Source organism: Corvus cornix, chromosome 2, assembly GCF_000738735.6.
Source record: "Corvus cornix cornix isolate S_Up_H32 chromosome 2, ASM73873v5, whole genome shotgun sequence".
NCBI lineage: Eukaryota > Metazoa > Chordata > Aves > Passeriformes > Corvidae > Corvus > Corvus cornix.
The window spans coordinates 68,817,988-68,842,883 of NC_046333.1; the positions used below are offsets into that span (position 1 = coordinate 68,817,988).

At 43.1% G+C, this 24,896-nt stretch overlaps 1 protein-coding gene and 1 pseudogene across 2 annotated transcripts; one reads left to right on the forward strand and one right to left on the reverse strand.

Annotated features, from left to right (window-relative positions):
- Positions 1-609: 609 nt before the first annotated feature.
- LOC120409683 lies at positions 610-3,368 on the forward strand (annotated as a pseudogene). Its single transcript, XR_005601430.1, has 4 exons — positions 610-734; positions 1,390-1,498; positions 1,767-1,877; positions 2,090-3,368. The product of XR_005601430.1 is annotated as a tubulin beta-1 chain-like (transcript).
- Positions 3,319-23,220, reverse strand: BPHL (biphenyl hydrolase like). The gene is made up of 7 exons (XM_039549008.1): positions 23,051-23,220; positions 20,077-20,180; positions 17,370-17,536; positions 13,025-13,178; positions 10,581-10,712; positions 6,787-6,910; positions 3,319-3,742 (listed from the first exon to the last, which is right to left on the reverse strand). The coding sequence occupies exons 1-7, from the start codon at positions 23,158-23,160 to the stop codon at positions 3,655-3,657; spliced, it is 879 nt and encodes a 292-aa protein (XP_039404942.1). The 5' UTR covers positions 23,161-23,220; the 3' UTR covers positions 3,319-3,654.
- Positions 23,221-24,896: the final 1,676 nt, after the last annotated feature.

Sequence of the window (24,896 nt, forward strand, 5' to 3'; positions counted from 1 at the left end):
AGCAGCAGCATAAAATCTCATGCCAACCCTCTGTGTTCCTGAAATTAGAGCCCCACATATACAGATTGAGCAGCACTACCTAAAACAGTTTCGTGCTTGAAAGTAGCTGTGGGCTTTAACATCACTACCCAATCTCTGCTTGTTTCAGGTGCCTGAGCTATAGAAAAATTATGCTTGTGCTTCAAACATACTGAAACATGATCAAGCAGGCCTAAGCTAGAAATACAGGCTTGAGGGTGCTAATGAAACTGAGCAGCATGTGCTTTGCTGCTGTGGCGCAGTAGAGGCGAAGGAAGCAAGAGGAGGAGTTCCAACAGGTGTGCAAAGAAGAGTTAGGCGGTTTTGTTTTCTTTTTCACCTCAAGATGAGCCATGTCGTGTCCGATTCCTGCCTATTCCCCGACGGCTGAAGGCGAGGTTCCCCCGGCACCCCAAGCCAGCGGCATTCAGCCCGTGGAGGGGCCCGTAACTTGCCGCCCCCAGACCGGACCAGCCCGGGGCGCGGGAGACAATGCCCGGGCCGGGCCCGCCCCACGCCGTTCCCGCCGCACGTCACCGGGGGCGGGGCGCGGCGCCCGATTTAAGGGACAGCGAGGGGCGCGGCCGCCGCAGCTGCGAGTGCGGACGGCGAAGGAGGCGGCGGCGGCGGCAGTAGGGGCGGCTTCGGACACCGGCACCATGCGTGAGATCGTGCACATCCAGGCCGGGCAGTGCGGCAACCAGATCGGCGCCAAGGTACGGACGGGCGCGGGCAGCGGGGCGCTCCTGCGGGTGGCACGCAGCTCCGTCCCGAAATGAAAAGCGACCCGGGGTTTGCTGAGGCGCCGTGGCTCCTGCCCCTGTGCCTCTCGGCCCTGCTGGTCTGAGCTGCCGCGGGGCAGGGATATGCCCGCGCTCCCGTCCGGCGTGCCCAGCCTTCCTGCAGGCAGCCGCGGCCATCTCCCGCTGCCTCGCCCCTCTGTGGCCACGGCGCCGGCTCCCGAGGGCGGAGGGAACGGGAGGTGCTTTAGTGCCACGGATTACCCGTCACCACCGAACGTGTGCAGGTGTTACCATCTTGTAGTGACTAAAGGGTCTTAAGCCAGTGCTAGACAATGGGAGGACACCAAATTGACATAGCCAGAGGTGGTCACCCTTTGGATACAAGCTACAAAGGAATTAACTTGCACTTCAGTGCTCTGGCTGCTCGTCTGCCCCCTGCTAGTTCAGCTGCTGTGGTCAGCGAAGCCCTTGTGCACTGACTCACCTTCCCACCCAGCAGCTGCTCTGCCATGCAAGGGAGTGGTCAGGGCCGTGGAATGCATGGGCTGCGCTGGGGGTGTGTGATTGGCACTGGCCAGCTGTTTCCACTGGAACTGGCTAATTGCCGTTTTTCAAAAATTTCCTCTAGTTCTGGGAGGTCATCAGCGATGAGCATGGCATTGATCCCACGGGCAGCTACCATGGGGACAGTGAGCTGCAGCTGGAAAGGATCAATGTCTACTACAATGAAGCTGCCGGTAAGTGTCTGCTTCCTCAGATGTCCTTAAATAAATGAGGCAGGCTCAGTTCAAGGAGGCTAGAAAAATCCCTGAACAAGAGCTGTCATCTGCCAGTGACTCCTCTAAGAGACCTTTGTTCTCAGAAAGGCTCTGATAACATGGTAGTCTTGATTGTGACAGTGCCTCTCCAGAGAAATGCAGGGAGGTGGATGGGAGCACAGCAGGGCTCCTGTGATGCTGGCTGCCGACTGCGAGGCTGTAATGCCGGTGCTGGTTCCTCCCACAGGTAACAAGTATGTCCCCCGTGCCATCCTCGTGGACCTGGAACCTGGCACCATGGACTCCGTGCGCTCTGGCCCCTTTGGACAGATCTTCCGTCCCGACAACTTTGTCTTTGGTGAGTGACTGCGGGATGGAGGAGTTCCAGAGCGGGAACTCCACACACAGGAAAGACTTGGAGCGAGCATGCGAGTGACCTTGGGGAACCTGAATCCCCACAGCAGAGTGGGGATGGAAGTGAGGGGAGGAGCCCTAGGGAAGGGGCAGTGGCATCCTCTCTGTTCGTGCCTGGGGCGCTAATGTGGCACCTGGCTTCTGGTCTGCCCTTAGGTCAGAGCGGGGCTGGCAACAACTGGGCCAAGGGGCACTACACGGAAGGCGCTGAGCTGGTGGACTCTGTGCTGGATGTGGTGAGGAAGGAGTCGGAGAGCTGTGACTGCCTCCAGGGCTTCCAGCTGACCCACTCGCTGGGCGGAGGCACGGGCTCCGGCATGGGCACCCTCCTGATCAGCAAGATCCGGGAGGAGTACCCCGACCGCATCATGAACACCTTCAGCGTCATGCCCTCGCCCAAGGTGTCGGACACGGTGGTGGAGCCCTACAATGCCACCCTCTCTGTGCACCAGCTGGTGGAGAAACACAGACGAGACCTACTGCATTGACAACGAGGCCCTGTATGACATTTGCTTCCGCACCCTGAAGCTGACCACTCCCACGTACGGAGACCTCAACCACCTGGTGTCGGCCACCATGAGCGGCGTGACCACCTGCCTTCGCTTCCCCGGCCAGCTGAACGCCGACCTGCGCAAGCTGGCGGTCAACATGGTGCCTTTCCCGCGGCTGCACTTCTTCATGCCGGGCTTCGCCCCGCTGACCAGCCGCGGGCAGCCAGCAGTACCGCGCCCTGACGGTGCCCGAGCTGACGCAGCAGATGTTCGACTCCAAGAACATGATGGCCGCCTGTGACCCCCGCCACGGCCGCTACCTGACGGTGGCCGCCATCTTCCGGGGCCGCATGTCCATGAAGGAGGTGGACGAGCAGATGCTCAACGTGCAGAACAAGAACAGCAGCTACTTTGTGGAGTGGATCCCCAACAACGTGAAGACGGCAGTCTGCGACATCCCCCCGCGCGGCCTCAAGATGTCCGCCACCTTCATCGGCAACAGCACGGCCATCCAGGAGCTCTTCAAGAGGATCTCGGAGCAGTTCACGGCCATGTTCCGGCGCAAGGCTTTCTTGCACTGGTACACCGGCGAGGGCATGGATGAAATGGAGTTCACGGAGGCCGAGAGCAACATGAACGACCTGGTCTCTGAATACCAGCAATACCAGGATGCCACTGCTGATGAGCAGGGCGAGTTTGAAGAGGAAGGAGAGGAGGATGAGGCTTAAGCCCTCTGGTATCAAAGGAACTTCTGTAAAGCAGGCATGCATCTGAATGACTTCTGATAGTGGTGGTGAAGCATGTTTTCTAGAAATTATGTACCCAATTATCCTCTCAGCATTTGTGACTTTGGCCGGTTTCTCAATGTAACACATCTGAATCCTAATTCTTACAATGTTTTTTGTCCTTTAATATTAAGAGCTCATAAAGGCATGCATTCTAGATCATGTTTTCTGTCTTTCTTAACACCTCTATTGGACAAAGAACAACTGTTCAGCCTGCGTGGCAACAAGTAAGCTTAAGGACACATCAGAAGTCTTGCAGTACAGTGGTATGCTCTGATCACTGAGGCTTACGTGTTCTTAAGACATATCCTTCTCATGCAAACATGTTTAATGTTTTTTCTTACAGGACTCAAACCTACCTATAACTTCATTGAAAATGGAAAGCCAGCTTATATTCCTAAACAAGGCAAAGGCCAAGCACCTCTGACGTGTTTTACAGTCCAAGTCAGCGTAGGAAATTTTCCACTTCTCTGTTGAAGTCCTCCGCAAAACGCAGGTGTAAATTATGCTTTCCTTCTGGCATCAGAAGCAGCCTTAAAAGAGGAGAAAAATCAAACACTGATTATACATTTTATTCTGTGAGTACAGGTAATTCAAATACTTGTTGCATTTTCCTTGCTCTTGGTTACCCAGTAAGTAACTGTAGTAACTCTTATTTTAAGTACTGTCCCTCTACATGTGGTTCAGAATGTGAACCACAGCAACAGTTGAAGCAATAACCATACTACTTGTCCCACTTTGGGGAGGATAAAATATGGCTAAAAGAAATTTTTGTCCTAGACCCAGTTTCTAGAAACCTTTCTGGTGATCTACACAGAAGATAAGATTCCAAAACTTATGTAAGATGCATCTTTGAAAGGTATGTAAAGTACCTGAGCACTTTTGCCTCTTTCAGAGAACAGTAGTTGTGCTGGGCAGTGAAATGCAGAGTCCTTGTCATGACCCAAACTTGGTTATTATTTGTACTTTGTCTCATCTTTTTGCAAAAAGACAATCCAAAACTAAAACCATTGATCCATTAAAATAAGAAGGGAAGTCAGAACTTCTCTGGCTATACCAAAAGCTTAGAAGTAGTACCTGTGAATAAGGTTAAATCTTTGTAATACGAATATGAGTTTGACATGCCTAAAATTCCACTCGCTTTTGCTTTCTATCTGAGACAAACTTTATACATCAAGAATGTACACTTCTTTATATGGGGGTGGGAAATTCTTTAAATTGGTTTGTGCTACCATATACTAAGCAGTTTCAACAGAGCTAAAACCATTCTGACTGATACTTTGTTGCCTTCATGTCAAAGTACCACTATAACAAGAGGGACTGACCTTCTTTTGGTGGTGACAAGTGCTGTTTTGTTTTGGGAAAAGAGCAGCAGCATGTGAACATACCCAGCTTTTCTAGTGAATTGTCTGAATTTTATTAAGTCTGTTTCTTCAAAGACTAAGCAGCACACAGATGCACAAACCTATAGTGCTGTGTATGCTATTTCCTACTGCTGGTAATGCCACCAAATTCCAGCCATACCATGCAAATGCAGAATGATGGCACAGTCTTCCACCATGAGAGAAACAAGCAATGTACCTGCACTATAATCAGAAGAAGCTTTTTCTACTTTACTTCTAGATAAAAATCAGGGCAAGAAAAGCTGATGGTAGAAGCATGTGTTACTGAAAGTAAATTTTAAGCTTTTTCCTTCTACTTCACAATGGAAAATGTCAATTCCAATACAACCAGGGAAGAATGGGACCATGTACCCAAGTGTTATTTTCTGAGAACACCATTAATCTGGTTTCTTTTCTGACAAATATGCATACAGGGGAGCACTTCAGCACAAAGACATGCAAAGAATCACTGTTTTACACTTTATTGGATGGCAATTTCTAACAGTGTTTCCTCTTTGACTTGTCTTCCAAAGAGAAGCTATCAGATCCTTGTCTAGTTTTTTGGGATAATTTGCCTTAGTCAGCATCTGGAGTATTTTGGAGCGCAGTGAAACCAAGCAGGATGATAGGTGTTCTGAGCAGGGCATGTAGGAGTAAGGAACCAGCAGACATGAAATAAAACACCTGCATGTGATTGTTAGGAAGATCTCTTGTTCTCATCTTTCCTGCGGCAGCATGCATTACTATGATCAGTGTGCCTGGCTTTGAGATAATATCATTCATTTTTGCAGTGAGATAACACCAGTGAAACAGTTCCCTACACTTTGTATTCATAAAAACGTGTTGCTTTTTTTTCCCCCCTCACTACTTCTGTTCTCCAGTGCTAATCATCACAGTCTGCTATTAAGTAGTAATAGAACGCTTGCATTTGTGTGCAAATTTATGAGGAGAATTCAGCTGGTAAAATCCCAGCTTTTTATAGGAAGCATTTCTGGAATTTTCAAGTTGTGCTAGTTTTGGCTGGGATAGAGTCAATTTTCTTCACAGTAGCTATTATGGGGCCGTGTTTTGGGTTTGTGCTGAAAACAGTGTTGATAATAGATGTTTCTGTTATTGCTGAGCTGCGCTTGCACAGCATCAAGGCCGCCTGTGCTTCTCGTACTGCCCCACTAGGGAGGAGGCTGGGGGTGCTCAAGGAGTTTGGAGGGGCCACAGCTGGGACAGCTGACCTCAACTGACCAAAGGAATATTCCATACCATATGGCATCATGCTGAGCATACTGAGCCGGGGAAAGAAGGAAGGGGGATGTTTGGAAGGATGACATTTGTCTTCCCAAGTAACTGCTATGTGTGATGGAGCCTGGCATTCCTGGGAATGGCTGAATGCCTGTCTGCCTGTGGGAGCAGTGAGTTAAGTCCTTGTTTTGCTTTGCTTGCATGCGTGGCTTTTGCTTTACCTATTAAACTGTCTTTATCTCAACCCATGAGGGGTTTTTTCATTATTATTCATCTGATTCTGTCCCTGATCCCATGAGTGGGGGAGTGAATGGTACTGAGTTGTCATCTGGGGTTAAATCACATCACACATGAAGCAGATGGTGCCCTGATATTTTTCTTGTTTATATAGTAATATTTCTGAGCACAGCTGTACATCTTTTTCTCATTCTGCTTTTCCTAAAAACACTGAAAATTCACGGGACAGGTGGAAACAGAATCTCTGAGGTTGTTCTTCACATCAGTAGGGCAGAGCAGACAGAAGTAAACTGTGCTTCTCTCTTTAATAACTGGGAATCTCTCTCCATTCATAGCATCTAAATTCTCTGTTGAACTGAATGGGACAGAAATGAGGTCTCTTACAGCAAAAGGAATGCAATGGTCATAAAAACAAGTTTGCTTGCTTCGATAAATCTTAGGGAGTAGTGGTTCTGTTTGTGGAGTGAAAAGAGGAAAATGAACTTCATTTCAGAGGGCTTTAGGAAGGAACTTATTAAAATACTGTACTCTTTGTATTGCAAGAAAGGCCCAGCTACCCTGTTTGCACTGTAATATTCTAGGGAAGTTTAGAATAGCTCTCTGTGTGGCAGAGACAACTTGCCCAAATACCTTTTTTTTTTTTTTTTTTTTTTTCCCAAACACTGTTTGAACTGCTTCATTTCTCCAAAAATGGTATATAAAAACTCCATCATTTAACTTACCGAGAGCCTTTGATGTGCTTATGAATGTATTCTGCATGAGCTTGTGGGACCAAAGGGTCTTTCTCACCATGAATTATAAATGTGGGACATTTAATATCTGGCAGCAACTGTTGGCAGATATTACCTAGGGAGAAAACAAATGAAGGTTACACTTTACTTCAAAATTGTATGACAGATGAAACTGCTTCCGTAAAGGACTCTGAACTCCACTGGGTTCTAGCTACTGCCTCTCCTTGTGGATAGTGTGTGATTAATCTACAGAAGTATGTAAGCAGGACTATAATTAACATTTCTTACTCCAAAATGTTACTTCACTGCTATTGGCTGCATTAATGGATAATAGGACAAAAGGATAGAGAGAATGAAGTACTTCTGTTCTGCATTTCCCCCAGCCTCTCTTTGACTCTTCAAAGCTGATACATGAATCTCCTTCCCAGCTTTGTTCTTTTCAGCTTTAGAGTCCTATGGCCCTCAGGTTAAGCTGCATTTTGTTACAGTGGTTGTCACGTTACACGATTTGCTACTTTTTTTTAACAAATTAACTTAGGCTGTACTGATACCTGTTGCACCTCCCAGGCCCTTTGCTGTCTGCAATGCTCTAATGAATTGACCCTGGCTGAGTGCCAAGCACCCACCTAAGCCTCTCCATCACTCCCCTCTACATGTGGACAGGGAAGAGAAAACAAAACAAAGGGTTCCTGAGTTATAAGGATAGGACCAGGAGAGAGCACTCACCAAATACCATCGTGGGAAAAACAGACTCAATTTGGGGATATTAATTGAATTTGTTACTAACAAGATCAGAGTAGGATAATGAGAAGTAAAATAAATCTTAGAAGCTTCTTCCTGGGTTCTACCTCCTGTGCCCTGTGGTGCAGGGAGATGGGGAGTGGGGGTTATGGTCAGTTCATCACAGGTTGTTCCTGCTGCTTCTCAGGGAGTCCTTCCACTGCTCCAGCGTGGGGTCCCTCCCACAGGAAACAGTTCTCCACTAACTTCTCCAACATGAGTCCACTCCACAAGCAATGGTTCCCCACAAAATGCTGCAACATGGGTCACCTTTCCATGGGGTGCAGTCCTTCAGGTACAGCCTGCTCCAGCATGAGTCCCCCACTGGGTCACAAGTCCTACCAGGAAAACTGCCCTACTGTGAGCTCCTCTCTCCATGGGTCTGCAGGTCCCAGCAGGAGCCTGCTCCAGCACAGGCCTCCCACAGGTACAGAAACCCTCGGGCATACATCTGCTCTGGTATGGGCTCCTCCATGGGCTGTGGGTGGATCTCTGCATCTCTGTGGACCTCCATGGGCTGCAGAGGCACAGCTGCCTCACCAGGGACTGCACCACGGGCTGCAGGGGAACCTCTGCTCTGGAGCACTCCTCCCCCTCCTTCTTCAGTGACCTTGGTGGCTGCTTAGTTGCTCCTCTCACACATTCTCACTCTGCTCTTCTCTGGCTGCAGTAATGTCTGCATAGTAACTTTTCTTTCCTTCTTAAATATGTTTTCACACCGGTGTTACTGCCATCACTGATTGGCTCGGCCTTGGCCAGTGGCATGTCCGTCTTGGAGCAGGCTGGCATTAGCTCTGCTGGACACAGGGGAAGCTTCTAGGCACCCTGCAACCCCCCAGTACCAAAACCTAGCCATGCAAACCCAATACAAATGCATAACAATTTGATAGGAATTGCACTAAAACTATTCAAAGGCTATTTTTCCTGCCCATTCATAATTTTATGCTTACTAGTCATTAATCTCATAAGAAGTAATTTTAATGCTTTTGTTTAAAGACTTCTCTGAATTTTCTCCCCTTTTTTCCCTCATCCCTTAGTAACACAGTTTCTAAACTCGTTGCCTAACTTCTTCCCATGTTCTTGCAAGGGAATCTTTGGGCAAAACATCCTTGATGAGCTTTATGTCCCATTTTTCTTTGAGATAACTTTGTCTATTTGTAGTTGTCACCTTGCAGCTACCAACAGCTGTAAGATTAATGCTCATCCATGCACGCTTTCCTTAGCTCTAAAGTCAGAGGCTGTTTGAGTTTTACCAATTGCTTGGTTATTTATGTAGCCTTTGTTTGCAGTACAACTAGTGAAATATTTACATTTAGAACATTTTACCCATAGTCCTCTAACACCTGCAGAAATGTTGACTGTTTTTCAGAACCAAGTACCAAGTAAATTGAGGTTATTTATCTAGGGAGATAGTTGGCAGTCAAACTATTATTTCCTAGTTTTCAGTCCTAAAACTGTTTTGTAACATAACCACTAAATTGTATTTACTCTAAAAGCACAGAACAGCAAGAAAAATCTTGGCTGTTGAGACTTTATGTAACTTACTCAGTTTCCTTAAGTGTTAGCTCCTTCTAAAAGGTCATTTCTTATCGTATTTCACACTAAAAGCTGTCTCATTCAGGGAAAATAATCTAGTTTTAAAAACAGCTTGAGTTTTTGACCAACATTGGCTTTGCTGTCCTCCTTTTATCTCTGATGGGTTTTATTAACACCTTTCCTTATATCTGCTGTATCTGCGCCTTTGTTGCAATGTCTTGACTTTAATTGCAAGGTGGCCTGTTTGTAATCTAAGTTGGAAAACGGGTTTTTCCCAGCAAAAGAACCTGCAGTCTGATAGCTGCTCATCTCTTGTAGCAAACATTAGGCTTCTTCCAATATCTGACCCAGTTTCAGCATCTAGGTAATTCAGCTCCTTGTTACATGTTTCTAGGTGGCTTCTTTTTCACAGCCACTTAATCTCATAGTGTCTGAGGCACGTGCAGGCAGTGAAAGGATGTCACAGCCACAGATTCACCAGACTGGGCTTTGCATATCCAAAAAAAAAAAAAAAAAAAAAAAAAAAAAATTTAAGGAGAAGCATTCCAGAAAGGGTAAAATAAAATTGGGACATAATTTGTTACATCACTTTACTGGGAGAAATCCTAGTGCTGCATTGATCCTATACAAAAAAATTATGGAAAAAATATGACATGAAGGAACGTTTTCGTTGTAGTACCTGCTGCCTGTTAATGCACATCACCTATCTTTCATTATGGGAGCTACAGGAAAATGTGTATAAGAGTTACAAACTCCTTTTTTCTGCATTATACATTACTGCTTTAGGCAAATTAAAAGCAAATTTCCTCTGAATTAAAATAGAACCACTGATTATTATTCATAATATCCTTGGCTGAAAAGGTCTATGTAGAGTAATTGCAAAAATCTTCAGGGATAAAGAATTATATTGTCTAGTTTACAATTTTTAAAATTATTTTTAAACACCTGAGCTGTTTCAATAGTGTCTTTAAAATGCTTTTTTTAAGTTCTGAGTTCTCAAAATCTGAAGTCCCTTCTTTTTTAACTCACACCATACTAGGTTTGAAAGAGTTTTTCAGCTCCCTTTTGCAAAAACTGGAAAGAGCATGCCTTACTTTTGGTACATCTTAACTATGTCACCAAGAGAGAATCCTTGTACACAGAGACAGAAGAGGAGAAAAACATTCTGCCTGAGCAGAATCCTTTCTGTTTAGCCTGCACAAAAGCAATGACTTAATAATGCAGTTTTGTGGTGGAACAAGAGGAGAGCCTCAACTGCTAATGTTTTCCATAAATGTTTTTCTACTGCACCTTTCTGGTTCTGTGAGCCATCTACAGAGTAATTGTATTACTCCTGAGTGTGAGTCACACCCAGCTTCTAATGCCATATGCAGAGTCCTTCCTTTACTGCTGCTAGAAGTAGTTAGATTTTTTTATCCAGGACTGCCTGCTATTCTAATTGCCTCAGCTCAATGCTGTGAAAGCCTTACCATCTGAATTGTCAGCAAAGCGTGATATTCCATCTACCCAAGCCTCACAGGTTTCTGCGAAGTACTTGTGTCCATACAGCTCTTCCAGTGGTTTCTTGACCTTTTCACTCCATTTTGAAACATCTCGGATGCCTACATAAAATAAAATTGAAATATGTTATGTCCTTTCCAGCAACAAGATAAAAACCCACTCCTAATATAGGGAAGTTTTCAAACCAGACTGCAAATATGTATTTCAAACTTGAAACTGCAATGAGTATTTTAAATAATTCATAGTACAGAAAGGGTATAAAAAAGACAGTTGTGCAATCTCTGCTGTGGTCTTCTGAGTTGTAGAGGAACATCTTGTCATTATGGTCACAAGGAACAACAGGAAAAAAATTAATAACCCAAGGACTCAGAACCATCAGAAGTTTTACAACTTTTTGGAATACTTTCACAGGAGAAGTTCAAGGGGTACTTTGTATATAAAAATGGGAATGTTTCATAACAGACTGCTAGACATGGCAGTTCTTTTTTATATCCTTTAGCCTTTTGCATTGACTCATGGATGGAAGTTCTTCCATGGCTCCTACCAGCTCTCAGAGGAAGGAAGCTCTTACTAAGACATTCCAGCAGGCTGACATCATGGTATATTTGCCATAGTTTTACACAAAAACAAGTGACTCCACTTAGTAGAGTCCTGTGACTCATGGCAGGCTGGCTAAAGCTGTACAAATAATTTGACATTTTAGTTATTTATTTATCAGAGTCTTCTATTTATTTCCCTCTAAAATTTTCAGTACTGCTCACAAACTACGTATCCAAAAGGGTTATTTTCACTAAACTATATTTCAGCTGTACAGCTTTGTGCTGATAAAGTCTGAAACAAAGTTGGCATCGCAGAGAACAGGACAGTACTGAATCATCAAACAGCAATATCTGCCACTAGCAAAGGTTTTAACTGGTTTCAAAAGGGAATTAAGGGAAGAAAGGAGTGAGGTGTTAATTAACAAAGAGAACCTGTCCAGCCAAATGACAAAGGTAGCAGTGACTGAAAGTGTTTTATAACAGCATCTAATTGAAAATGAGTCTGTTCACCCCAGGCTAGGTGCTACTGAACAACTGTTTCCTTTATAGAATCTACTGTTTTATCCATGGGGCTTGCATTAACTTAAAAAGAGAAGGGAGAAGCCAACGTTGAAAGGACCAAATCAACACATGTCACTCCTGCGAAACTCTGCAGCTGAGGTGCACTGATGAGCCAGTTGTAGAAGACTTGTGCTGCTACTCTCAACTCTATCAGCCAGGGAGAGATGTTGAAAGCAACAATCCACAAAGAGGACAAAGGCCAACATTGCAGTGGGTGTTCCATGTAAACAGGACTTCTTTTTGTCGTTTTTTTTAGGGTTTTTTAAAATTTTTCTTTTACATTTTAGCCTGTAGTGCAGGGAGGAGATGTGCATTTCATATATGTACAATAAAAATTTAATAAATATAAAAACATGTAGAGAAAGAAAGCATTTTGTTTTCTGAACTAAAAAATATATTACTACTCCTACCACTTTTAGTGTTAGTATAGGTGAGGTAAATACAGATGGGCAATACCTACACTTGTAATTTTGCTGAAGCCAGACGCATTTCACAGCTGGTATAAATCAAACTCCAGTCACTAAAATGAACTATACCAGGTTACATTTGTTGAGAGCCTACACAGTTAACTCTTTTCATTTCTACGTTCAAAAGGAAAGATGGTCCCTTTCTGAGTACACCAGCCATTCCTTCTTATTTTTCTTTATAGCGAGAAGCGATCTCAGATTCTATTTCACATGAGTGGAATAAGGATCAGAAATCCTATGTTTCTTTACTTTGCAAAGGTTTTCTAATGATAATAATTAACTAAAGGAATGCAAATGGTAAAGACATCTTGGGACATTTACTTGAATTATTCATTTGCTTCCTGAATTTAAACAGTAAGTTATGAAATTGCTTTCTTGCTGTCTATATTATATAGGTTCTAGAAGCAAAAGCTGTTAAGAACTAGCCCAGTGATTATCTGTGGACCTGGTTTAAAAAAGGTTGTGCAAGATATGAGGTAACAAATCAAACCTGGGGTTTGATAGTATTATTTGGAATTTATTTTTAGGAATTTGTTATAACAACAAAAATTTGACTTTCTGAAAACTACTGATAATCTATTATAACTTCTGCTTTTCATCAGGGTAAGTTGGTAAGGGCTTGTCAAAAAATCTGTTATATTGCCCCTAGAGTAACTGTTGGAGAGTTTCTCACTATAAATTTAATCTATCCCTATACCTCGCAACGTAGTGAATTTTGTGTCCTGTCTCTTTAGGTTTGTTATGTCCTCAGCTCTGTCTCCACTTAGCTGTTGCATGACTAAGATTCTTGGGTCAACTAGAAATTAAAATAATTCATTTAGAATACAACATGCAGTTTGTACATACCATTGTAAATTCTCACATCCTCTTGAGTAACGCTGGCATTTGCTCCCCAGACAACCAACTTGTGGATAAGATTTGGGTACTTTGCAGCTGCAATGAGCGCTGTAATTCCACCATCACTCCACCCCAGCAAGGAGAACTTCTTAAACTTTAGTGCCTTGATTCATACAAGAAAGTTACATGCAAATCACCAGCTGGTTTTACAACCAAACATTAAATATTTCTTGAAAATTAACTGTACAGTTTTAGGCACAACACACACAGCTGAACTATAGTTAGCTTTCATAAGAAGATATAATTTTCTTGCTATACATAAAAATACTAAAAACCAGGTCAAATATTTAGAAAACAAGAAATTACTCCTGCCATTTCAATTTTCTATAACTCTTTAATGAAACAGGCAGTAGTCCTATTAGATTCTTGCTGCATTTTAAAAAGCCCTCCAAAAAAAAGAAAAATTGATTGAAAATGGAGGGTAAAGACCTTTTCAGAGAGGCTGATGATATGAAGAATCTGTGGATTCTCTTGGTGCGAGGTGGGCAAAGACTATCACAGGGTGGATGGTATGCAATCCAAGATTAGGCTAAACTTAAGAAAAAGAAAAGTTTAAGACTTGAAAAATGGAAACCAGCTATCTGATTTACTGATACTAGCTGAGCTAAAAAAAAAAATGTGCTCTGTAACAACCAAAAAATACTTAAAGTATTTTCTAAAGGATTGTATCAATTTTTTGTTGCTAATTTACATTTTCTGAAGCTTTTAAGTGTATATTTTAAATGTTACTTCATGGTGAGTTGCAATTCAAAATATTAATAATGAAATTCCTCCTTGAAAAGGAAAGCATAGGGCAAAAAATATGACAACCAAGACCTTAATTAATTCTGACCACTGACAGGACCCAAGGGAATGGCACAAAGCTGAGTTGGGGGAGGTTTAGGTTGGATATCAGGAAAAGGTTTTCACCCAGAGGGTGGCTGGGCACTGGAACAGGCTCCCCAGGGAAGTGGTCACAGCATTGAGCCTCACAAAGTCCAAGAAGCATTTGGACAATGCTCTCAGGCACATGGTGTGACTCTTGGAGTGTCCTGTGCAGGGCCAGGAGTTGGACTCAATGATCCTGATGGGTGCCTTCCAACTCAGCTTACTCTGTGATTCTGTGATAATGCTTTCTACTACAACTTGAAACTCTTGTTTCCTCATAAATGACTATATGTGGTAGGGAGTACTGGCAGTCACAGGAGAGAGGATTTTGTGTGTGTTATGTTATGTTTTCTGTGGGGAAAGAGTGGGGAAGGTAAAGGCACTCATGAGAAAATGCATCTGAAGGTTGTAGAGGAATGATATTCAATGGTTAGGCAATCCTTGCAGTTTTGCATACAGAAACTTTGGTTTGTGAACTCATTCACAAGAAAATATATTTCACAGGGTTTTTTGCTTTTGTTCTGCAGAAATTACAGACTTTTAGATGTAATTAAGGAGGATATTTTACTTTTGGAGGGAAAAGAGCAAGTTAGTTGAATGAATTGCTTTGGTATTTGGTGGTGTTGGAAGTCCAGGCCTGCTTTGTTGTGACAGAAGAAAGGAAAAATGCAGGTAATGAGAAACAACTACAGAGAGAGAAAAAGATGTTTCTACTGTGCTTGTAAACTTGATGCTCAAGTGAGGCATAACTTTACTGATCAACTCGATATTTAGCAGACTTCTATCCCTATTAAGTTTTTGGCTTCATCCTTGGTATTCTGCTCACTGTAGTGTTGACCAATTTTAGATTTCACTCTGCAAAGCTGTAATTACTAAACAGAAAAGAAATAAGGTAGGGGAAAGAAAGGGACGTGTAGTGTAAGAGCTGATAGCAAGAAAAGGAAACTTTGAATTTTTGCAGCCGATCAGAAGTTGGTCCTGGTCTGCTGAAGAGGTAGTTAATCTGTGTCCAACTTTCATTATTGTGCTGCTGAAGTGTTCCTGGTGTCTTGGCAGGTTTTGGGGGTTGGCAGCAGTGCTTGTAGAGGTTAAGTTTTTGATGTTGCTACTGTTCCCCTACTGACAATAGCAAATTATGGAGCTCAAAGTTGGCTGATGGATGGAATAGCTGATTAAAATTTTTATTCTTCATGACAGGTTATTTGAGATCTATTTGCCTCCAGTATTTCTCTTGTTCACTAGCCTTTATCTTGATGAATTCTTTGGGGTATCTTAGGACGCCTTTCTAGCAGGAGAAATTTAATTTATCCTTTGCAGCCTTCAGAAAAACAACGTGATACAGCAGCTGTGCTGGATAAGGTATGCATGTTTGCTTACTTTAATTTTGAACTACAGATTGCTAACCTAACATGGGCAGTAACCTGAAAGCTGGTTGCACAGCACAGTCCTGTGGGTGATTTTGTGCTGCCTTCACCCTGTGAGTGAACAAAATTTACTTTGAAGTCACCTTCTCTGTGCAGGCCTGTGTGAAATGCAATCCAATTACCACATACAACAGTGAGCTGCAATACAACATCACTCAGCACTATATGTATGTTTTTACTGCATCACAGGGAGTGTAGCACAAGCAAAAGTTACAGGTGATCTACAAAAACATAGAGAAGCCCAAGATCATCCTTTTGCTAGGACAGTAGCTTTGAAGAGTAAGAACTTCTTAAATATCAACACAAATTATTTTCCTAATAATTGTTTTAATGCTATTGACTTTGCTAGCTAGACATCGGGGTGGAAGATAGCAAAGAGGACTTAGGTGCATTATACTCCTTCTATTTCAAGCAAACTCCTTCACTGAACACAAAGAGGGATACAGAACAGTGTCTTCTGCATAAAGGTGCTAAATACTCTGCAGAATTTAAGCTTTTGTTATTTCATAGAAACCTTGCATCACTCACAGCTCCAGCAGAGACACCAGAATCTGAAGGAGACTAGAACAAAGGTTCTAGAGGCTCACCCATACGGATGTGTTTTTTGGCTGATTGTAGGCAGGATGATGAATGTAAACCATTATATTCTGGAAATCATAGTTGGAATGATTCCTTGGGATTTGTGCTATCCTTTATAACATCCTAAAATAGAAGCAAGTTACCCACGCTTGGTAACGTTTTAGTAAGTTGTTATTACATGCTTATATTGAGAAACATCTTCAAAAAAACAGGATGCTATGTCTCATTTGCTTTGGCAGCTCTAGAGATTGGTAGGCTGCTGTCCTGTTTGGCTGCAAGCTACATGGTTACACTCCCTTTGAGGAAAGCTCTGTTTAATATTTTGCATTTATTAGTATTTGAACAGAGACAAGAAGGGGGTTACAACCATTTAGACTGCAAGTCTGTCACCTATTCATGGCAGCATCTTTATTTTCTTTGCTAGTGTAGCAGAAAACATTGGAGATTTACAGTGCAGAGAGATTGCTTTTATGGTTAGAGGGCAAATCTGTGTCTTAATCCCGATTCTGCTGTCAGACTTACTTTGGTTCACTGTGCAGAATACACCAGGAAGGCCACATTTCCAGTTTCAGATGGGTTTTCAGCAAGGTTATTGTTTATTACAGAAATACAGTTGGACTGACTGTCTGAATCTTGCCTCATATTTTTTGAATTTTAATGCTCTGCCAACTCTCTTAACATGACTGAAGAGACTGTACATCTTAACATAAAAAAGCCAAAGTATTAGTTAAAACTAAACCAGCAAATAGTGTCAGCAGCTATAGGACAGAATAAAAGAGGAACACAGAAACACAGATTTGAATAAAAAATTCTTCAAGAAGGAGAAATAATAACAGCTTTAGGCCATATTCTTTATAACTGCAACTGCTGTGTTAGTTAGTAAGATTTGGTATGGTCACAGGAAGACTTTGATTTCTCACAATGATTTCAGTAATCTGCTGTAAAATGCAAAGCATCAAATTAATTTTTAGAATCAAATGTTTCCTAAATGGGCTGCTCAAGGCATAACACCAAGATTCTATTCAATAGAAAATTTTCTATGAGCCTTTCAGTATGGCAATCCCTTCAACTAAGCTACTTCGCATAGACTTTGTTTTTTACACACACTTTACCTAAACTTACATAGTTCTTGGCTGCAAACCTCTTAGGGTAGGGTCTTGGAATAAAAGCATATTGCTTTATATTAATTCCCACATTCCCACTGCTGAACCTTTATGCATCTTGCAGAATAGGTGGAAGAAGAAAATATTTTCTGGAACGGTGTGTATATGCTCACTTTTAAGCCTTCATTTGTATGGTCTTTCCATAATCTGCTGTCTGCTGGAAACAACCTTTGTCCTTCTCAAAATTTAAGGAAAACAGCTTTAAAAAAAAAAAATAAATAAAAGGAAGAATAAAAGAATAAAATCTCATAATAGATTTACCTGCATAAGATCCACAGCATCTTTTGCATCCCTCTCAAAGAAATCTGGAGGAAAGTCTCGAGATGGAGGAATGGACTTTCCATATCCTCGAGGATCCCAAGCAACAACTGTGAAAAGTTGCTTATTCATAGACTTAAGCTGCGGCCCAAAATCAGTTTGACCACTCCCTGAAACATTATAATTTTTCAATTTTATTAACCACCATAATGCATACATAGTATACATACTCTAAAGGGAAACTGGGGAAAACTTGTAACTTTATTCCAAATAAGAGATTATACAGCGAGTGAAGTACTCTTTAATTGTAACTATCCATTGCAACTCTTAGACAGGAAGTATCACAACTAAAATCTTTAGAAGCATCTGCAGTATGTTCAGAGCAAACCATTTCTGGTAGGTATGAAAGGTTATCAAGAACAGTGCTCTCACATGTGCTTAAATACATTATCTTAAACTGAGTAGGGATTTATCTTTAACAGATTTAAAGCAGTAGTATGGTCATTGCTGTTTACCTGGACATCACAGGTGAAACTGAAAGGGCAGGAATATTCTGCTAGAAATTTGTAAGTGAAAAGCACCATGTCAGACGGTTGTTATTTGATAAAGCACCTCTATGAGAATATTGGTGCTCAAAGCTGACCTTTAAATACTTTGTTTGCTGAGGGGACGGTGGTGACACAGAAGCGTAAAATTGTATATTTTGATTTTTCTAATATGTAAAAATAAGCCAAATACAGCCAATTTTTCTGAAGCAGAACCATTTATTCTATTAATGACTCAGACCTTCAAAGGATTTAAAAATGAAGTACTCCCATCTATTGCACTAAGCTGTCTACGAATGAAGGTAATCTAGCAGGAAGGTAAGACTGCAGTTTGTCTTGTGTTGTGGTCATGTGGTAACAGTATTAAATGCTATTTAGGTAAAACTCGTTCAAATTTAATGTGCTAAAATATAAAATTGGCTATCCATTGCTATATTAAAAGGGCCATTTAAAGGCATTTAATGTTTTTCTTTCTGTTTACTTGGAGAAATCTGTCCTCAGATACCACAAACAGGTCTAAGTTATACAAGAGGCTGTATACAGCCTTCTGTGATGAACTGATTACATAGTGACATGATCTCTTTCAAAACCAATTAACAGCTCGTCAGAAGCAAAATATCAGGATGTTAGAAAAATGCCAACACAAACTGATTAATCTCATATTCTTACAGAGGCCTTGTGTGACCTCTGCATCGCCATGAGCATGCTTGTTATACTATATTTTTATCACTTAAAAATTACACAAGACTGAGAGCATATATAAATGCTGTGTCCTCTTGGTTTTCTTAGTATTTTTGTAGCTAGAAAGAGATATATCTATTTTGTTTGAATGTAGTCTACAAATAGTCTAGAGACTAATTCTGGTGACCTAAAAGCACTTACCTTGTTGCCACAACAAACTTATTAGTGTGTTAATACTGTAAGTAGCATAAAATAATATTGAAAACTTAGTGTCAGTTTTCTGACAAAGGGAAGAAGGATGCACTGGTCAGAATGTGAAGTTCATTCCCACATGTTGCCCAAAAGCGCTAAACTATAAACTTTATAAGGCTAAAGACACTAAGCCTAAGTTTTACTGTTTGCAATAATGCTAATTGCACAATAGCAATGTACACATAATAACAACAGTAAACAACAACAACAATAATAATATTGTTCACAACTGAAGAAATACATGATTTCTATTTAAAGCGTTTGCACTGGCAACAGGATTGCCAGTTTAAAAAGCTGTTTAAAATCAATAGGTTGAAACATATGACTACTTGAAGGACAACTAGCATTCATTTTTTCCACCCTCCCCTTGAGAATTCTTTGAAAGAAAGAACCACTTCATGAAGACTTGGAAATGTTGCTGCCAAGAAGAACAAATGTTTCCTGCTCTTCAGTTCCTGACATTTTATCATCTTATCCAGCAATTCTAGTAAGCATTAGTCCAACTCTGAGCCCAGTAACAGTCCTACTGACAGCCTGCCATGAACTGTTGGTAAGTCTGATGGGCCCTTTAGAACTGCAAGAACCCAGAAAAAATAGGCTGTGTTAATTTTAAAAGGTTGTTATCAAAAACAGTGGTTTTGATGGACAGACACCACTTAGCTAGCAGAACCTGTTGTCCATCTCAAAAAGCCACTGAGAATCTTAATGATGTTGCCCTGAATAAACAAAATGTGAAAATACATCTTCAAGCAAAAAAAAAAGTTTTAACAGTGACTTTTCCACAATAAACTGCAAGGGTTACATTATGTCTATTAATCCAGTTGGAGTCCATCCAGCTTCTAAAAAGGAATGCATAATTCAGTCTGTGTAACAAATACAGCTGACCTGATTTTTCCCCCCTTCTGCTATTTTCCACCTTGTGTAGCTATTTGCCACCTGTCCTGGACGCCACCTTTGCACAGTTAAATCCAAAAGTGGAAGTGACCACTATGTAAGTCCAGACATTGTATAAAAGGTGCCTGGTGAGATAAATGAAATCCTCTAAAAACTGTTAACTGATGGCAACAACTCTGCCTTTTCCCTTCTGTTTTAAGTATAGCAATTTTTTTTTAAATGAAAACGCTCCATAATCAGGTGTTGAATGCATTACAAAATATTTTTATGCATTCTTGCTTGAGACCAGATGGATAAAGAGGTGGTTGCTCTACAAAGACAAGATAAAATCTCCAAACCTAGCATTCCTGGAAGCAGAAGAACTGCATGGCTTCCTTCTCCTGTTTGCTGATAATGCAGGTGGACTCCGTTCACCTGGATTTTGGCAGATGTTACTGAAGTACTAGGGATAGGGAAAGAGGAAAGAAATAGGAAAACATTCAGACAGTTAATTTTCATTACTACATAGTCACTCCAGGAATACAGAATAATTACTTTTCCTAGATATTAATGACAGTAGTGTGAGATTTTAATGGCTTGCTTGCCTTTCATGGGTGCACAGAAGACTAAAAACAGCTTCTCAGGAGCAGAGAAGTATTCAGTTGTGACCACTATGTAGCATTCATACCCAGGCTAAAGGATAGGGGGAAAAAAAATGTCTTGACGGTACAACCAGGAAAACATAAAGGCAGTTTTACATGGCTACAGAAACATTGAAATAAATACATCAGAGAGGAGAAACCTCATTCTGTCACAGCGTAACTTTCGAAATGGCTGGTGTTCACCTTGCTGTTACTAAACTGAGCCTCTTCATCTGCCAGAGAAACCACAATCTATTGTTGCTGTCCCTCATGAACCACAGGGTCTGCAATGAAAACCACTTTGCACTGAGATGAGAGCAGAGAAGAAGAATGTGATAATAATATTTCTGTCAGTGTAATCTCACTAGGAGATAATGCTTAATTGGAAAATACCACATGAGCAATAAATCCACCTACTAGAAAACCACCACAGAAACCAACTGCACAGGCCATCACTTAAACCCCTACACTAATATTCAGTACAAAGCAAGACACATGTAAGCAGATAAGTGACCTGAGAAACAGGTCTAGATACAAACACCTAATGAGAAAGCAGAAGTAGCATAGATTCAAAGTATCTTCTTAACAGTATAAACCATTGCATCTGCTCTCCCAGGCAAATTTGTGCCCTAATGGTTGCAAAACATCTTTTCAACAGCCTAACACATTTTATTTAAAGGTAATATGATAAAAATCTTCCCATTTGGTTACCTATTGATTAACCCTCATTTTTTCTAGACTAAATATTCTTGCCCTATGAATCCAATCACTGTGGATTTCATGTGCATAGAGACATGTTGTTTTCCAGTCTTAGATGTAACAATAATCTCTATTACATGATATGCATTGGGCAATTCATTAAAAATTCAATTTTAATATATAAAGTCTGAACTACTTACAGTATGTATAGAGTTGAAAGTGGTGGATTACAGGTAAAAACAATCCCACTAATTTAAACCCTTTTCATAAGAAAAATGAACAATAGCTTGCAAACGCAGTGTCCCAATACCTAAGTGGAAGTTAAGCCACAGACCCTGTTCAACACAAAGCCATTTTTGATTTTACATAAAATCTTGTGTCTATGTAACCCATGCCACATGCCTGAATAAAAGCTGTGACTGTGCAGAATAGTATCAGCTCCTTATGTGCAGATCCAATTTAAGAACTGGAGTGCAAATGCAAATCTGTGGCAAGAAATTCATTATGCCATTATAACTTCAGTGAGTTCTGCTGAATTGCTATGCTAATATGATCCAAATTATTAGTTTGACTGTAATGCTAAACCTCCTTGAAGTCTGTGTATCACATTTGATGTGGTTTATACACCTCACAACTCAAATTCTGCATGTAGCACTCAGATTGCTGCCTTACCTCCTTTATGAATACTGACTTTCACTTTCTTCTCTTTATAAGGGTTTTTTTTTATTCTTCATATGCCATCTTTTGGTTTGTCATTAATTTCAACAGGTATTTTATTATAGTTCTCACCACAGCATATCAACACATCACTCTCATTGAATTTTAAGAATTTTGTGATTTTTTTCTTTATAAATAATAACTGCCAAAACCACTTTCAGTTCCTAACAAAACAGAAATAATCAACATTTTGTTACCTTTTTAAAAACAAGTTAGAGATGTACAGTTTAATAGACAGTTACATATTCTGCTTTCCTGACTCAGATTTTTTTTCCACATAGTTCTACGTTTTTAGGATTAATTATTAACATCAGGGGCTTGAGAAAATTGCCGAGTTTGCGATGCTTTTCCATTCTTGGATTGTGCCTCGGTGTGAAGTCCACTGAAATCCACGAGTTTTACACAGAGGGTATTTTCAATACTTTTTGGACTAACAACAAATGAGTTGGGTTTTTTATGCACTGAGAAACTGGCAACACCTAAGGCAGACTTGGTCTTCCCAATATCAAATTGCTGTGAGCCTGAAATCACTTCATAGTGCGCTTGTCAGCAAGAATGTTTTTTCCATTGGTTGATAGAATTGGAAAATGTGGTAAAGAAAAACAAAACAAAAAACCCACCCTGGTATTTTGAATTAGTAATGTCAAGGTGTATAGCTCTTTGAGGAGCATTGGATACATACTGCCTGTGTTTACCAAGGCAGCACAGATGCAGAGTGGGCAGATCTTGTACTTCACCTCGTACTCTGTAGGAATGCAACTTAATCTGGGAACTACCTCTGTTCCAGCTGTGCTACAATACGACCTAGTCTTTATCTGTGCAGGGGAAAAAAAATTACGGTACTATGTCAGTTTTCCTCAACAGGATCTGCGGAATAAGCAGTGTGATACAGATTAGATACATGTGTTCTCTTTGCGACTTCGGCGACCTCCAGGGAGCCCCTTACCAGCAGCAGGTGGCCAAAGGGGCAGGCGGTCAGCGGCACGTCCTGCCTTGCGGGGACCACCAGAGGGGAGGGTGACAGGCACAGGTGACCAGACGGGGCTGCGGAGCCTTCCTGGTACAGATCCTTGCGGCACACGAAAAGCACGAGCAGGCTCCTCGGGATACCGCCTGAGTCCCCACCTTGTCATCCCGCCCTTCCAATCCAGTCCACACCCCCTCTGCTAACACATTGTCCATCCCACCGCCCGTCTGACAAATATCCTCTTCCCCAAGCCGCGGGAGGGGAGGAGGGAGCTGGGGAAAGGAAGAAGGTGGCGGCTGTGGATTTTACCCGTAGCAGGCGGCCGGTCCCCGGGCCATGAGCGGCACTGCCCGGGCGGGCGGCTGCAACTGCAGCAGCACCAGCGCCCGGAGGGCCCGGCCCGCGCTCCGGCCAAACATTCCGCACAGCGAGGCCGGCCCGGCGGGGAGAGAAGGAGACGGAGAGGCCGCCCCGCCTCCCCTCCCATGCCCTGCCCCCGCCGGGGCGGGATGCGGGACCGGCCCGCCTCCCCTCCCATGCCCTGCCCCCGCCGGGGCGGGATGCGGGACCGGCCCGCCTCCCCTCCCATGCCCTGCCCCCGCCGGGGCGGGATGCGGGACCGGCCCGCCTCCCCTCCCATGCCCTGCCCCCGCCGGGGCGGGATGCGGGACCGGCCCGCCTCCCCTCCCGTTCCCTGCCTCCGCCGGGGCGGAATGCGGGGCCGGCCAACTCCGGGATGCGCCGGAGCGTGCGGGAAGAGGGGCGGTCCGCTACCCGTGCTCTGATTGGTGGCCGCCGCTGTCACTCAGGGCAGGGCGGGGAGGGTTTGGCTCCTGGGCTGTGGCCCCGCCCCCCGCGGCTCTGATTGGTCACCCGACGGCGGGAGCTGAGGGGCCGCAGCGGATGTGTTGGTGCCTCCTATCGGGTCGTTTTCTTGGTTCTTGCTCCCGCCTTGGAGCCCCGGAAGGAATAGTGCTGTCCCCGCTTGAGAGCAGGAGGCGAGGCTGGAGGGCTCTGCCCTCTCCAGCCGTGTCCGAGAGTAGAGCAGCGCCCAGCGCCGCTCAGGTGCTCGTCTGCACCGTCGGCCGTGGCGGGGAGCGGGGTACTGTGAGCGCCTTCGTGCTCTCCAAGAGGCGGAGACGCACTGAGATACGGCAGCACCCGGGGTGTCTGCAGGGAGCGAAGATCCCAGCCCTCGGAGACACGTGGGGCTTGAAGCCATGAACTGCCCCTCCAGCACTGCCCGTGGTGCAGAAGCTGCATGGACTGTGAGAACATAGAGGATACGGGGTCATCTGTGGCTCCAGGTCTGCCTGGAGAACTGTTCTCTGGGCAGCTGGGACAGTGAGGGCAGCTCTGGGGGCTGCAGCTCCCGTGTGGTGGTGCCTTCAGCATCCCAGAGTCGAGGCGTTCCCAGGCCCGTGGCAGGAATGATTAACTCTGCCTCACCAATGTTATTTGTAGGGCCTGCTTGTGGGGAACATCTGGCCAAGGGCTTTGGCCTGACAAGTGCCCATACTGATCAGGCCCAGCCACCTCTGGAGCAGCCTGACTGCTTTTGTTTGCTGTAGCACTTAGCCTGGCTTTCTTCTGGATCTTCTTACAATTTGCTCATAAAACAAGAAGGAGACCAACTGCTTTCCTTGGTGTCTGTTTTCCAAGTGTGGAGGAGAATGGATGAGCCTGAGTCACAGCCAGCCAGGGTGGTGGTGGAGAAGGTAGTGAGGAAAATAGCAGAAAGCTGCAGAGCTGGTACAAAGCTTGAAGCAGACCTAGAGTTAAAGGTCTTCTACCTTATACCTGGATGAGAGGAATTTCCTCAAGACAGGTCAGTGTTAAATATTCCAGCCCAGCAGAACCTCGGTGACAGCCTGGAGAGTGAACAGTTGTCAGCCTTCTCACCCCATTGCCATATGTGTGCATGGGACTAACAAGTCTTAGAGGCGAATGACAGTCATAACAAATCCCAGTGCATAAAGAGATTAACTCAACTGTTTCAGCATACTGGTTCAGTTTATCCCCTGAGCAGATCAAACTATTTAAGATTAAGGTCTTTAGTATGGATAATTACAAGCAATCCTTCATCAGGACAAGCTGCCTTCACTCTTGCCTGGTGACATTTACAAGCCCCTGCAGTTTCCTTGGTTCCTAGGCT